At 34.3% G+C, this 17,672-nt stretch overlaps 1 protein-coding gene across 1 annotated transcript in view; it reads right to left on the bottom strand.

The window, feature by feature from the left end:
• The window catches only part of LOC114653241 (centromere-associated protein E-like), a 402,188-nt gene that overhangs the window by 318,041 nt on the left and 66,475 nt on the right, over positions 1–17,672 (bottom strand). The window contains exon 7 of the mRNA XM_028803441.2: positions 16,857–16,994. Within this exon, the coding sequence (XP_028659274.2) occupies positions 16,857–16,994 (138 nt within the window). The remainder of the gene's footprint in view (positions 1–16,856; positions 16,995–17,672) is intronic.

Consider the following 17,672-nt stretch of genomic DNA (forward strand, 5'->3'; position numbering starts at 1 on the left):
CATGAATGTCTGTTTGTTGCTCAAAATGTGATGAGCTGGGAAAGAAAAGGTGCAAAGAAACATGCTTTTACTGTACTGATTACAATGGAGATGGCTTCAAAACATATCTCATGGAGGACATGCACTAAACCTGCATTAGTAAAGCAATGCCAAATAGACAAAACTCTCCTACTATAATTAAGTTGACTTTTTGATATTTACTTTTTTCTGTAACTAATAATAACATTCTATCTTTTTAAAAAATAATTATATGTTTTTGGCCCGTTTTCTAGGAGTAAATGTAAAGCTAAGGAGGTCAGTGTGCTTTGTTAAAAAACTAGAGGAAACACAATGTCTAAACTCCTGACAGGGTCACTTCAAACCATGTGATAGATTCTTTTCCAGAATAAAGGACAGTTTTACTCATTTAACAGCCACACCAGAATAGGATCCTCTTAACATCCCCTGGTGTTCCTGCACTCCTGAGCTTTCTGTTGTTCTAAAAATGTCAGGTCTCTTAGGCAGCCTTTTGGCTGCGCATTATTTTAGAAGGGCCATTTAGCAGATGGATGGTGCTCATGCATTACCACTTGTCTGCCACAAGCTCATGTAAACATTTGCCAGCTTTCCTTGGCACAACTTGGCCTCTGGATCAAGGATCAGAAATTCCTAGTTACTGCCATACAACTCTCACTCTCTCTCTATCTCGAGCAGGTGTCCGTGCCTACTGTCCTTTCAGGGCTTTTATAACATATTGAGCACAGTGCACCAGCCCACTGCCCACCTGTCCTTTGCCACAACATATTGCTCTTCCTTACCTCTTTTGAGACTAACATTTGCCTTCCTGGAAGTGTTGTTACAAATTCTAGTAGTTCGTCTTTTCAAAATATAGACACAATATGTATTGTACACACATTTACATAGGTATTTATATATATATATATGTATACACATTTAAATACAAATTAATTTAAAAGTTGCTATTTCATATTAAAGAAACTGTGAAATTATTATTCATACTTAGAAGAAGAAGAAGAAAAAAAAGCTGCCCTGCCTTGTTGATTTCATTCACAGACATGCTGAAACTGTGTAAAAGTTGTGTATGACAAATGAACTGAAGCAAGTTAACTATTTGAGAAAAAAATCTTGAATAAAGAAGGATGTCTTCTTAAAAATATGAGTTGTTTTCATTATTTTGCATAATATACACCTGCATTTTTAAACAGTTTTTTTCTTTTTTTTCTGTATTCTTACTTTCCAGTGGTAGTTTAATCACGCGTAAGAAATTACTAGCTTCTCTGTTCGTGAAGCATGACATTTCAATTGCACAGTCAATAAAAGTATTACATGAAGAGGCCTGAAATGATTTACTGTCTGGAAAACCTGACGACCTCGGTTACCATGGTGAGCTACCTTTCTATGCACACAAGGTCAAGTGAGAAAGACCTGTCAATGGACAAACCTCAGCCTTATCACATAATAATATGTTACTCACGTAACAGATTGTTGGTCCTCTGTATTAAATCATCATTTTTTTCATTAAATGTTGCATGCATTATACGTTGCTCAATTTTAAAATCTATATATTTAATACTGGCTTAGTTTGGCTCAAGAATAAGTGAAAGAATAAACACATTAAAATATAAAGTATGTTATTAAATAATTAATTTATTTTTACACATCACAAAACCCTAAGTGTAAAAAGCATCAATTCAACAACACACACATTTCAATATTCTGAGGTATTTCATTCTGAGACTGAAACTACATTTTATTTGAAGTTATGATATTTTGCAATTACTTTCATTATATAAGTCTAAATCATGTGAGGGGTAAAATTTAACCTAGCATATGATTTACTGGATTTAGTGAGGGATCATCAAATATTTAAGAAGAAAATTTATGGTTAGATTTAATTTAGACCTGTCACGACTAGTTTTTGAAAGACTTTTAGCTTATTTATAAGCATTTTAACACAGCAGGGATTCGTGCAAAGGCACCATGATATCTAAATTTAAATTTTATATCCAGAGCAAATAAAACAGAGAAGCCATTACTGAAAAACAGCAAAATAAATATTTACTATTTAAATTGTGCATATTTTAATATGCTGTGATGTCTATTGTGTGAACTTGTGCAAAATGTCAAAATGATGAATTATTTATTTAATAAGACCAAGAGACAGATGAACAAAGGGAGAATATAAAGCAGAGAAAACAAAATCTCAAGGACCTACTACGCCCAGGCTCCTCCACTATTCCATATTACAAAAAGCAGGTCTCCCTCTCAACTTATACATTTGTTTCTCAATTTCTCGGTTTTTCTTTTTATTGAAGCTTTAAGATGGAAGCAATGGAACCTGGCATGGAGCAGCTCTTAAACAACATCAGGGCAATAATTCTAAGAAAAGGCCAAGATAGGCATTGAGGATCAGAGTAGAGATGTACAAAGGAGCAGCTCAAGAAAGTCAGTAAACCTTCTAGTGACCCTTTAGACTTCACTCCTAAAGTATAACTTTACCCTAAAAATCAAATTTTAAATGGTGTGAGCCTTTTGCTTGCTACTAGTAGTCTGTGGTGGACCAAGAAGCCTCACATTAGGCCCGCATAGCCATATACTCTTTCTTGTCACAGGTCAGGCACATCATATGCTGGGCATCAGTAGGAAGTCAATTCCTGTATGGGGCTTAACTCCTGCAATCTAGGGCGCTGGAGAATTCTTACAGGTAAACCCTCTATAGTACTTCTGTTTTCATATTTACAATATATACCTCACCAATAATAAATATATTTTTTGAAATAGCAAACAGATGTTTAAAATACATACTGTATATAAATGAATCCATGAATGAGTTGTGAAGCAATGACTTCCTAAAGCTCCTATGTTTTCTCCATTCTTTAAATAACATAAATTTACAGTAATGGCTTAAATAATTATTTTGCTGTTATGAAAATGAAATGTGAAAGTTAGTTTTCTCCTGTATAAGGACAAAATAATGGAATTTTTTTAAAAACTATACTTCTCTTTAATGTAAATGATGCTTTTCACATTTTCATTACTGTGTTTTATTGCATACTAAAAACAATCAAAACATGAGCATCCTTATAGTCTTCCTTTTAAAAAACAAAAAAGTTATATATTATATATATATTATATATCTTCATCCATCCATTTTCCAACCCGCTGAATCCGAACACAGGGTCACGGGGTCTGCTGGAGCCAATCCCAGCCAACACAGGGCACAAGGCAGGGAACCAATCGCGGGCAGGGCGCCAACCCATCGCAGGACACACACACAAACACACACACACCAAGCACACACTGGGGCCAATTTAGAATCGCCAATCGACCTAACCTGCATGTCTTTGGACTGTGGGAGGAAACCGGAGTGCCCGGAGGAAACCCATGCAGACACGGGGAGAACATGCAAACTCCACGCAGGGAGGACCCGGGAGGCGAACCCGAGTCTCCTTACTGCGAGGCAGCAGCGCTACCACTGCGCCACCGTGCCGCCCTATTATATATCTTATATATATAAGATATAAGATATATATATATATATTTTGTGGTGGACGGCCAGCAGCTCATCCCGGCCAGGACACCCCTGAGATGGAAGGATGGGACAAGGCAGCTTTTCCAAGACACTGCCTCCTCCAAAACGCTAGATGGCTGCTCCCCTGGAGTGTAACGGTGCCCCATATTCCCGCAGGGCATCCTGGGACTTGGAGTACAGTTTCTCAGCCCTGTTGGGTACCATGGGTGCTGCCAGGAGGAGCTGTGAGAGGACCGGAGGAGCTATGCCTCATCCATAGCCCAGAAGTATTCCTAAGTCACGAGGATGGGATCCCCAAAGTACTTCCGGGCTGAAGAAAAAGCCAATTCTCCATCTGACCCAGGTCAAGGACTATATAAAGGACTGTTGGAGACCCAGCAAGCATGTGACAGAGCTTGCTTGGAGGTGTGGAGGAGAGATAAGTGATTATTAATGTGCTTATTAATTGTGTTTATTATGGCTGTGGTGCTTTGGAGGCACGGTTAGAGAAGAAGAAGAAAATTAAAATACTTCTTGGTGCTTTTAACTTGTGTCCAGAGCGGCAGTCTGTTGGGTTTAATAGGGGCAATAGTGCCCCAAGTGTCCATTCATTTACAATATATCTTCCATTTGTGCGGCACAGCAGTGCAGTGACAGCACTGCTACCTCAAAATAAGGAGACCTGGGTTTGCGTCCCAGGTGCACCCCGTGTGGAGTTTGCATGTTCTCACCATGTCAACATGGGTTTCCTTCAGGTGCACCAGTTTACTCCCACAGTGCAAATACATGCTGGAAGGGTGAATTGACATTGCTGAATAAGCCCTAATGTGTACATTTACAGTATGTGTGTTTGCAAGTGTGTTTGTGTTCACCCAGTGACAGACTGATGCCCAGTTCAGGTTTTGGTCCTGCCTTGTACCTGATTATGGCTGGGATAAGCTTCAACTGCCCTGTGACACTGTCCTGAATAAGCAAGTTAAAAAATAGATGGATGAAGGATGTCTTTTATTTTCTTTGCAGATTTTTTTGGTCAGACTCGTTCTGATCTTCTCGGCCTTACAGGAAATCTATTCTACACTCTGCATGGATACTGCTAGGTTTTACTTTCTTCCAGGTTAGGTGACTCTGACTTAAAGGTTTAAAATTAGAACCTAAAGAAGATGTCTCAAAAACACAGAAGGCTTTGTAGCCAAAACGTTAACAATGTCACTTGTATATATTAGTTTTTAAGACCAGCATGTCACAGTATAAACTTCAAATTAACCTGACATTTTCCAAAGAAGCAGTTTGTCCACATAATGCCTCTAATTGAATTGTAAAATTGTTCAATGTGAAAATCTGACACTTTAGGAGCTGGTGGCCATGAAGAGAGTGCCGATAGTGAACTAATTCATTGCTACATATGTATAAAATCTTTTAACACTTAGAAAACTACATTTAGAAACAACTATTTTGGCAAAATCATAAAAACATCAGATGAGAAACAAACTTATTTTCGAATGCTTCCAAATTTTTTTGGAGATTTTTTACTAAAGAAAAACAGAAATGTTCCTATTTAAATACACTCATTGGGAAAATTATTAGGAATACTATACTGGGTCGGGCTTCATTTTGCTTTTGAAACAGCCTCACTTCTTAATGACTTGGATTCCTAAAGAAGTTGGAAGCATTCCTTCGAGATTTTGGTCCATGTTGACATGACTGCACCATGTAATATTTGCAAATTTGTCAGCTACACATTCCTGCTGTGAATCTCCCATTATACCACATAAAAACAGTGGAATGCAATGTGGTCTTCTGCAGTTGTAGCCCATTCACCTCAAGAGTCAACATGCTCTGCATTCTGAGATGTCCCTCTGCTCACCACTCTTATACAGACTGGTTATCCAAGCAACCATTGCCTTTTTGTCAGCTTGAACCAGTCTGGCCATTCTTCTTTCACCTTCATCATCAACAAGGCATTTCTGTCTGCACAACTGCTACTTACTGGATGTTTTTTTTTTGTTTGTTTTTTGCACCACTCTGAGTAAACTCTAGAGACTCTTGTGCTTGAAAATCCCAAGAGATCGGCAGTTACAGAAATACTCACACCAGCCCGTTTGACACCTACAATCACGTTACACTCAAAATCACAGAGATCTCATTTTTTCCCTATTCTAGTGTTTGTTGTGAACATTAACTGAGGCTCCTGTCCTGTATATACATGATCTGCTGTCACATGATTAGTTAATTAGGTAACTGCCTGGATAAGCAGGTGTACGGGTGTTCCTAATAATTTGCCCTGTGAGTATATTTTCTACTGTCATGTTCATTCAAGTATTCATTTGCTCCATACTTTAAAAATGTGAAATTAAACTTTTTACAAACAAAATGACTGAAGAATACAGTAACTGAATTACAGAATACAGAATGGAAAGTAATAATTAAAAAGATGCATCCGATTTAAACTGTATATTTAAGGATTAATCCGCCCAAATTTCAAACTCAGATTTTTAGTTTTAGAAATTTCTATGCATGAAAAGTAAATTGCTATATCACATATTATGGTCTACTAATTACTAGCAATAAAAAATGGCTTGAAAAACTATCTGAGTAATCCTGTTATATTGTGCAGTATATATGATGTGGTTTAACAAAAATGTAAAAATGTTCGTTAGTTTAAAATATACTAGTCTGTTTTTTATATTTGACATCTCTTATAATGATTGAATTTTCAATCAGTGAACAATATATAACTACACGGTACCTACTGACACATATATGTAAAAACAGCCGAGTAAATGCTCATCATATTTACACAGAGCTGTACCTACCCAGTTAGGAGACTGGTGACTTTGCCAAAACTCTACAAAGTACAATATAAAATACTGATTGACAGGTTAATTAAAGATGTGGTTCCATTAATTCATCAGCTGCAAATATGAAAATGAAATGTCAGCTAACATCTCAGAAATACAATTGCATTATGATTACCTTGTGCTCATTTATAAAACACTGAATTAAGGATCCTTTTATAATGTATTAGAAATGTTGCATAGAATCATTTAACTGCTTTTATATGTTGTCTCCCATGAGCAGTAACATCAAAAAATAATTAGAAAGGATGAAGTATAATGCATATAAACATATAGCACAGTAAATTCTGAATCAGACTGGAAAGTTGCAGAGAGTGGCCTTTCAGCTTCAGTAAATTCAATAATGTACATGGTACTGTAAAACAGCCTTTTAGGCAAATCTAGTCAATAGAAATTTTTATTTAAAAATGTGACTAAATAAACTTATTCTTACTGCAAAAACAATTATAATTATGTATATTTACATTTTGGACATTTATGGCTCTAACAGCCTCCACTCTTCTGGAAAGGCTTTCTAAAAGATTTTCGTAGTATGTCTTGGGGAATTTGTGCCCAAAAGAGTATTTATGAGGTCAGGTGCTGATGTTGGACCAAATCCCTGGCTCACAATCAGTATTCCAATTCATCATAAAAGTGTTCAGTAGAGTTGAGATCTAGGCTCTTTGCAAGCCACTTAAGTTCCTCCCTACCAAACCTGTCAAACTATGTCTTTATGAACCTGGTTTTATGCACGGGAGCATAGTCATGCAGGAACAAATAAGACTGCTCCGCCAAACTACTACTACAAAGTTTAAAGTTCATAATTGTCTAAAATGTCTTTGTGTGCTGTAGCATTAACAACACCCTTTACACAAACCAAATGGCTTCGTGCAAACCCTGAAAAATAGATCCAGACCATTATTTTCAACCAGAGTTTACAGTAAGCTCTGTGCAGTCCAGTAGGTAAAATTCTCCAATCTCTAAACATCCAAAATCACCCTTCAATAACACAAAATAAGCTGACTAGCCATGGCATTTATATCTTAATAAAGGAAGTAGCTAGTCATACAAAAACTGCAAAAGAGAGAGAGAACAAAACAATTTGACAAAGATAGTATCATGCAAATGCCACACATATTTTTCACATAAAATTTACAGCTGGGGAAATTTACACTAGAAAAATTACTAAAGTCTGGAAGCTAGCTAATACAGCATTATTTTATTATTATATAAAAAAAGAGATTGGGCTACTCAAGTAACTATATTCCAGTCAGCTTTACATGCATAACAGTTAAATTAATGGTAATAATTAGTAAGGAGAACATTGCGCATTACATGGCAAGAAGCAGCTGTATTAGTGAGCAGGCAGCATATGGATTTAGACAAGGGGTATGTGGGGAGTGTTTGGGCAAATATGGTTGTCTTGCTTTTCAAAAAACTCCTTGTACTGTCCCACATGAAAGGCTGGTGACCAAACTAAAACAAGTATGAATTCAAGTTGCACTATTAAGTGCTAAATTAAATTCTGAAAGAAAACAGCTACAGTAAAAGGACCTACTACAGAATTACAGAGATATTAAAAGTTGTCTCCCTCTTTTAAATAAACATAAATTATCTTTATAAAAATATAAATAGCAAGCTGGTATACTTTGCCAATGATACTCTATGTCAAACAGCAGGTAATGGAGAATCAGTCAACTCTTTACAATATATGAGATGGGCAGAACTCTGACTTCAGGTGAAATTTAAATAAATATCACAAGAAAGTTAAATTTGAATACACAATGGTAGGTTTAAAACATGAATGTACACCTTTTGAGAAGCATTCAGATGTCACAGAAGACTTACGACTTTCTAGACCGGGGTACTCAACTCCGGTCCTGGAGGTCAGCAGTGGATGCACGTTTTCTTACCTACCAGTTCCATAATTAAAAGCCAGGCATCAAAGATAATGAAACTTGGGATTTAATTATATGGTTTAATAGTGCTTTCACTCTTCAAAGACAAATCTTTATCGCATTATAGATTTTTCGCTTTCTGAGAATATTACCCATTACAGCAACTTGACTGATTTCAGCACTGCAAGATACAGTATAAGATATGGCAAAACATAGAAAGAGCTGAACATTTTTAGTTTAAGCAATCAGAAATTAAGAGGTGACATGATCAAACTGTTTAAACTATGAAGGGAATTAGTACAGTAGATCCCTCCTCTTACGAGGCTTTCAAAAATGGACTTGATGCCATTTTGGAAAAATTGGGTGAACAGGGTCACTGTACAGTCTGTTCATGACAAAATTGTTGCTGGGAAATATTGAGGGATTTTAGAGACCAAGAAAATCATCTACTGATCTGATGTATGTTCTACAGGAAAACACATTTTGCATTTTCTATACCAATTTTAAAGAACTACTAATATGTGCATTTGCAAAAAAGAATAATTTTAAAAGATATACAGGATAATTTGCATATTTGGGTACTTCCTGAATACTTTTGTGAATAAACAAATTTTTTATAAATATGTGTTTCACAGTAAAACAACTTGTATCAGATTACAGGTGGTGGGTCATATGAACACTAGATCAATGATACTATTGCAGCAACAAGTAGTTGAGGACCCACCTTATAACAGAGTACAATTAATTAAACAGGCTAACAAGATGCTGAGTATGAACAAAGTCCTTTACTAATAAGATACAGTCAGCAGTTTGTGCCAGAATACTGTGTGCCAAAGGTATTTAGTAAAGGAGTCTAGAATGTCTAACTTTGCTGCTTACACAAATGAACTTGATAAACCACAGAGAAAGACCTGACACTGGCACAGTTACTCTTACTCCACTGTGAATCGTTTGACAAACACAAATTTCAATTTTTGGCTGTTAATCTACAGCAGTCTCTTTCTAGATCTGTAAATTGGATACATTTTTCTTGATATTCAAATCAAGACATAAGAGCATCCTGTTCTCTCTTGTTTTTTAATTGCAATCATTTTATTTACAAATGCTATACCCTCTTCATTCTAAGTGTACCAACTATGCTATGATTTCTACTGATTCCCATTGCCTGCTTGAACAGTAGGTCTATTTTATCCAGTATTGTACCTTTAAATTTTAGGCATACTCCTGCTGTTTCCTTAATCTTTATGATTTTAAACTGTAATTGTGCTTGAACTGAATATCAACTTGTAATATTACTGTTCAACTTGTTAAATACAATAAAGCTTGATTAGTTGTTAATTCTTTTTCACATAAGGCATGTACTCCAATTACCATAGTGAAAGATGGTTTAAAGTAGAGTAAAGCAAAAGTAAAATAAAGCAAACCACAAGTATGGGACCACCTGCCAGAAATACTGTACTTATTATTTAAAGAAACTGATTAAGTTAATGTCAATTGTTAATTTAAAGCAGGTTCTTCATTAAAGCTTATCGAAACACAATTGCCCACGAATTTGACAGCGAAGTGTAAATAAATCTATAAAAACTTTTTTTTTTCCTGAAAATGACTATTAATATATGACACCCACTTCTTTATAGAATACTATGAAGGAGCACAATGTGGACCATAAAGTTGTAACTACTTTAGAAAACTTGCTCTACTAGAACTACAGCTATAATGAGCAAAATTACTAATATTTATCAAAATGTTAGGGTTTTATTTTGTTATAATAAGAAAAATGCATGATTTGTTCAGTTTTATTTATTTTTAGATGTTACTTGCTCGTTTGAGTGCAACTGCTTAAGGAATCAGGGAAAGGAATTAAAATTGCATACAAATTACAATTATTGCATGCAGTCATTTTAATTATTCAAATGAATTTACATAGATACATTTTTTAATGTTATCTTTTGAAAAGTGGAAACATATTTCTGTTTAAATATGATAAGCCCCAGGATGTAAGTAAATCTCTTTAGCAAGAGAGTATAATTTGTAAGACAATTTTATGCAAGGAATAACCATTACCTAGTTTATTTAGAATTCTAGACAAGGATTATTTTGTTCAAAGACCTAGACGGTTACACTCATTATTTTTATTATAACATGTACATGCCTTTCTATTCTTTGAGAAAATGTGATCTACTTAAGTGGACAACAAATCTACAACCTTGATTTACTTGCTTATTTTGACCTGAAATGCTTCTCTGAATATTGTTAGAGAAGAATACATTTTCTAATATATGTACCTCTCTTTTATTTTTCCCTAACCTACTATAAGGCATTACTGATGAGGATAAAAGTAAAAATAAGACATATTGAGCAACTGTAGATTGTTTTTACCAAAATGGCCAAAGTATAACCTTATGGTTAAAAACCGCAGCTTCATGTTGACTTCTCAGTTTTGTTCAGGAGAAGGTATAAAAAGAACAACTGAGGACACCATGGTTTAAGTGAGTAAAAGTAAATAGTAACATCAAGTTTCCTGTTGGTAGTCATTCATTTAAATCTATTTTATAAGGCAGAACTAATGTAGAGTTTTCTGCCAATACAGCATCGTTATTTGTAGCAATTTTAAATTAACTTGGAATGAATCACCTTTGAATCATTGTAATAACATTGCAGAATGGCGCTACATGTGTTGAGTTGCAGCAATATGTGAGACAACAAAACTACTGCATACTGAGTTAATGGTATGCCCATGCATCATCACCCTATGTAGATGCTTTATGCGGTACATAGACACAGCAGCTAAATATTTGATATCCACAAGCATCTCTCCATCCACGCCCCCATGAAAGGGTATTGAATATCAATATTTTCAAATGATGATGTGAACTTTTAAGACATCGCACAACCCTACGCAGCATAAGGCTTAGCGAGTTCTACAAGTTCCCTGACACAAACGACAGTTGCTGCATCGTGCACAGTGCTTAGGGGGCTAATGTCTTTCTTGCCTTTCTAACTGGTTGCATTAATTTTGCCTTTTTGCCACACACCTACATGCACCAGGATGAACCTTCAGATGACGAAATTCAATGGCCATATCACAGAGGTTTGATCATGCAATAGCATATGGATAACTTTGCCTATCTGCTTAAACATCTGACAACCAATTCTGATTGTCATCACTATCACTTGATTCAACTAAAGGTTCAGTTTCAGTTTGTTCTAAAACCGGACTTACAGTTTCTCGTTTGCATGCCATTGTGTTCTGATTGAAGGTTTCACACCTCTCATGATTATTGATAAGTTACCACAGAGTGGCAAAACACATAGAAATATTCATGATTATTTGTAGTATGATTTTATTTCTTCTCCTAGATGGTAGAATATTACTATCTGAAGAGCTATTCAGCTTAACACTCTAAATGGATCTTTACACATCTCCCCAAGTCTGACTCTGGAAGAACTGGACTTGCATTGAATTCCCAGCCAAACTCATGTGCTGGGTTAATGCCAAGGAAGTTAATACATTGTTAACAATCAATGTACTGATTATGGGTTTGTGAATATCAAGGCTTCTGAATTTTAATTCTATTTTTGTATATCTTGCTTTTATCAAAAGTTCAATTTTGATTTAATTTTATGCAATGCTGTTTTGTTTTATTTTTTTCTTTCTACGTGCACTGTTTTCTTTACATGTAATTTTTCGCTTGTTAACATGAAAACTATTCCCAGCATTCTCAGCAATACACTTGTCTGTTACATCATTTGTGTGTCACTATAAAAATAGCCCACATTACTCATTCAGCATTCAAGCAGGATGGATATATCTCTTAATTGTTTTGCTAAAAAGATTTCTTTGGAGCCTCTCCTCATAAACAAATCAATGCTTTGAGCCTTTGACCTTGAAATTTGATTGCACTTTTGTTATAACTGAAGTTCTGTTCTGCTTTTTGGTAATAACCTTGGCCTGTACCAGAGCTCCACATCTCCTGGTCATAATCATTTTCTTTCATGCTGTCTCTTTTGAGTGAAAATACTATCTACCCACCCTTTTAGCAACTCTGCTTAATCAAATTCCTTGGCATTTCAGGGGGGCAGAGCCTATTACAATAGCATAGGGCATAAGGCAGGCCACCCTTAGATGTGGAGAACAGTCTAACATTGAGGAATAATACATTTACAAATGTGGATACTCTGTGATGTTCTTTTTCTTGTTCTACTTTGCTTTGTAGCTCAGCAAAAATAATAACACAGATGATGCAAGTAACATTTCAGAGTGCACTGCATCTAGTAAATGTGTAAGACTAAACAAAAGCTGGCAAACAGGTCAATGAAGTAAACGGTGAACTTTAAAACTGACAGTCTTGGCACAAATTTGCAGCTCAACTTGCATATCCAATTAACAGCTTTGTTTTAATGACCGTACAATTTGTGATTTATGTTTTTTATACAGAAATGGTGCATAATTAGAATTCAAAGGTTCATTTTGCCAACTACTGTTTAGTCTCTATAGTAATTTATGAACAAAGCTAATTTTATGCATATTTGTATTATATTCATTGATTCATTCTCCAAATCAACTTATTCCAATAGGGATTAAGGAAAGGGCAATGGTTAAGGGGTCTGTCTCTTCAGCATCAGACACAAGGCAGTAAAATTAGGCAAGCAGTCCATAGTTTTCATTTCCTGATACAGAACAAATTTAAACTAAGTCAATGTACTTTTCTCCAATTTAATGTTTTTAAAGTATTTTCACAGTTATTTGAAAAGTGATTTTACATGTTATTAATAGCACTCTGAAACCTTAACTGTATTTTTAGTTGCTTTTTAGCACCCAAATGAACTAAACTACAATGAATTCAAAACTGTTTTTATTATAATGTTATTTTCTATGCCTTCTCAAATATTGAAAAATGGTCACACAATTAAAACCAAAGGTACCTTTCAGGAAAAAGTTGAGTCTGGAGATCCAATGCAGAAACATGAATGTGTTACTCCACTGAAACGCTTATCACGCAGAAACTCCTTCATCTACCCTTTTAACTTTATGTTTTTGTCCACTTTTCCAAGCAAATAATTTTCATTTCTGACTATAGGAATATGTATTTAATCAGCTGTATCATGCAACACTTTACAGAATGTTACCATCTAAACTAAGATGTTAGCAGATGTTCTGTACTTAATCAGTCTGAAAGAAAACTAAATTCCTTATTCAGTGCAGACAACTACAAGATTTCCATTTCCCAAACAATCTTTTATGAAGCAGAATAAAAAGGAAAAAGTGCCATGATAACAAAGCATCTATAATGAAGGCTTACTGATGCACTTGCCACTTCATGTCCTTGGCAAAGTGTCAACAACTAGACACAAATTATATTCCTTTGATGATAACACATCTCTAAATTAGTCACCAATATAAAAGCTTTCAAAGGCCCCCAACACATACTGGAGGTTAATGATATCATTTTAGGTATTTGCATATTTAATTATGCTTGCTATTAACAATAAGTATTGTTTATTCAATTTGCTTTAGTTTCTAGTTGGCACACGTTCAATGAAAATCACTGAGCGAGACAAGGATGTGTGATCAAAAAAATGTACACACATTCATCAAATATGCCAAAACAGATGCTAACAATCTAAAGCCTTTTAACCAGATTCTTTTAATCTTTCATTATCATGATTCCATTTTAAAAACAGTGTTGCCAACAGTAAAGAGCACAAATGATGCAATTTTAACACTTTATTTTGTATTTGTGGGTTGTTAAATTTAATGACTTATCAGGAACAATGACTTAAATATATTTAAAATACAGCTACATTTACTTTAATTAAATAATTAACTTTAAGCTAAAGGCTACATACTGTAATAAATTATTCACCTACATACACAATGGAACACTAATCAATTATAAAGAAATAAGAAAATTAAAGCATGTGACATAAAAAAGAATTCTATTTTAATATGCAGACAATGTTGTGGAAGGTATCTGAAAATCAATTTTATTTATATTGCACTGGCAGAATTAAGCTCTAATTTCCAGTCTCCATATTTCAGCAAAAGTAAAGGAAAACAGGAGGTTTAACTCCATTAAATCCTTGTAGCTAGAAAAATCAATCCAGTTTCATTTTCTTTTCAGAAAAACTGTGAATATCACCATGATATGAATACAGTATTAAATGTCCCATAATAGCTTGCATATTTGCCCAGACATTTTAATAGTAACATTCCACAGAATAATTTGGCAATAGCCAAAAAAAAGTTAAATGTAATGAACACAATTATGTATAGACTGTATTGTATAATATTTATCCACCCATCCCTTTTCTGAATCCATTTTTCCACTACAGGGTCACAGGGAGTCACAAGCAGTAACATGTGTAAAATAATGTCAGGTTATGTCCCCACTGGTACTCCACACACACACACATACACAAAATCACTTTACTGAGCAAATTCTGAGTTTTCGGACTATAAAATAAGACCAAGAAATTAAGATCCTAATCCAGGACATATTAAGTATTAATTTGACTAAGGATATAATCATACAGAATCGGTGTTATCACCATGTAAAGGATGTAAAGGTAAACACATTAAGTGTTTACCGAAGTAAACACTTAATGTCATAAGTGTCAATCTGCAGATAAATGACTTCTATGAAGCAGGTGATATTTTGAAAACCCTTCAAATTTAAGAAAAATCAGTATGGATCAATTCTTCCATGTAAAATCGACTTTAGGAAATCACTTAACAAAAGATTTTAAAATATAATCAAATTGAATGTTATCTACAAATTAGTAAGGGTCTAAAGACAAAAGCCCAAATTGATAACCAAATTCACAGACAAAAGGAAAGGAGAGAACAAAGATTGACCCCCTGAAAAGAATTTCTAACATAAAATGAAAGGCTTTTAATTTGCAAGGTATCTACAAACTTGGACATTGAAAGTCGCTTTTCACCAGCATATATAAGTAGGGAAAAATTTTATATGATAATACGGACCATATAAAATATGGTGACTACCATAAGAAAACAGACAAAATAGTGGTGATTGAAATTAGACACAAAATTACAGTGTGAAAATGTATTAATCACAAAAAAATATTTACCATCTCAGATTGTGCAAATAAATGGAATAAAATTATATAAAATAAATGTAGAGTAAAATGAATAAATGAACAACATAAATAATATTGAATTTGAAATGAAACTCATTGGGTCAAATGAAGTAAAGAAGCTGCATAGACAGACAGATTGATACATAGTTAATGATACATGGTCGCCTAATGCCTCGTCAACTTTCACTAATCTGGCTGTGTTTACGTGATTGTGTGTGTTCTTTTCTTTCTCATCATGCAGTGTGTGTTCTGGTAGGGCAAACAACCTATCAACTGTCTTAAGTTATAACATTTCTTTGAATGTGTGACTACATGTGCATCCATGTGCATTTACATGTGTATTTGAATAAATTATCTTAAAAACTGCTAATGCAAAAATTTTGCAAATCACAAGGGCCTAGTCCTATGACTAAATGGAGCAGACTGCAAAAATCACATTTAAATTACACCATTTTCACGGCAATTACTATTGAAAATGGGTCAAGCAGTTTTTGAAGGATAAGTACTGAATAAAACCGAGCCAAAAACAATATGCTTGGAGACTATAAAAAGACAAACATGATGTGACTTGTTTGAAAAAGATATGTATAATGATAACTTCCAAAAAAATGACATAGGTTTCCACAGACAAATGCACAGAAACCATGCTAAAATCAACTTTTTTCTGTGTTTTGATCATCACAGAATCAGAACCTGGACTTACTGTAACTCCATAACAGTTTTTTGATCTCATCACCAAACCTCCATTTATATGAAAGTAAAGAATGAAAAAAAGAAGAGTACAGCTCGATTTGTGATAATCAAAGCCACTGCTGGAAATCTGTGTGCATTTCATTGTCAAATCGGTAAAATGAATCCTACAATGCAAACTTACAATCACAGAAAAGAGTAGAAACCCTGCATACCATCTGATAAACAATGATTAAATTGTTAAATTAATACTAATTAATAACTTACTTGGAATGAAAAACTAAGCGGCTTCAGGGTTACCACTAGGATAAAACACCTTTGGAGCACAGAGAAATTCCTGCATTTAACTTGTAGTAATGCAAATAAAATATTGATAATCTCCACAGCACATACTAATTGATTAACATAATGTAACAGTATGCTTATAGCATGGTCTGGCAAACTGAATTATTTTATATAATACTAATTGTTAACTAGCACCCAAGGCTAATTTATACCTTGCACCCAAATCTTCTTAGCACAGGACCCTGAAACTAGATTAAGCAGGTTCCATGCATGAGTGAACAGATATTATTAATTTCTGCACGCTTAAACACACGCAGCACGTTGTGTAGAAAATTACTAAATTATGTTATATCTTTGAAAAATAACATGAAAAATTTTCAGATTTCAGAAATGAGCAAATATTATCTTAGATTAGTCAATGTAAAACTTTTCTAGGCATTTTATGCTGCACAATGATGCAAAAACAGAATGGATGGACAAATGACAGTGTGAAACGTTTAAATATGATAAATAAATCCAATACTCCTGTCTCACCTCTTTAGTGAGTTTTTCTTCAGACATTTTGGTAGCTTTCATAAGAGAATTATAAGCTTCATTCTTTGCTTCAATTTCTTCTTTGAACAGCTCAATGGTCTTCTGTAGTTCACTGACATTTTTCTTGTGGATGAGCAACTAAACAGAGAAACATGATATTTATCTGTATTTGTGAAGTAAAGAAAAAAATTCAACAATTGAATGGTCCAAACAAAAACCTACATCATCCATAACAATTTTCTTCAGGTGTTGAAATTTACCGATTGTTTAATCTTACACTTCACATTGTTGGTCCTAAATGGAATATAAATCTCACTAGAATCTGACTATTTTTATTCATTTTGTTAAAGTGAATAGATTTAAATACAAGTGTCTACTACCTGTTTGTGTCAGTAATTTATCTTATAATTCCTTCAGTGACTTAAGTTTCAAGCAAATGCTGCCTTCAAAAAACAAAAAGTTGCATTTCTATTACGTTTTAATTAATTGAAAAAATTGCTTTAATTGTTGATTAACTGGCTAACTTTTCACTGCTTTATTCCACTTCCTGGCAACCACATTTGGTTTTCCATGGAGTAGACAACATCATTATTGTCTATACTGAGATGTTTTGCATCCAAGTGAAATTATCACAATTTAAATCCATTATAAAATGCAGCTAACCAAGAACTTTTGGGATCTATGAGACAATACAGATTTTGAACCCAATTCATTAACAGAGTATTGTCTTAAAATTTAACAAGTGGTGCATACAAAACATAGGTGGGAGCTGTAGGGCAGCATTAAAGGGTTATGTGCACAATGACAATTAAATGA

The sequence above is a fragment of the Erpetoichthys calabaricus genome, chromosome 6 (genome assembly GCF_900747795.2).
Source record: "Erpetoichthys calabaricus chromosome 6, fErpCal1.3, whole genome shotgun sequence".
Taxonomy (NCBI): domain Eukaryota; kingdom Metazoa; phylum Chordata; class Cladistia; order Polypteriformes; family Polypteridae; genus Erpetoichthys; species Erpetoichthys calabaricus.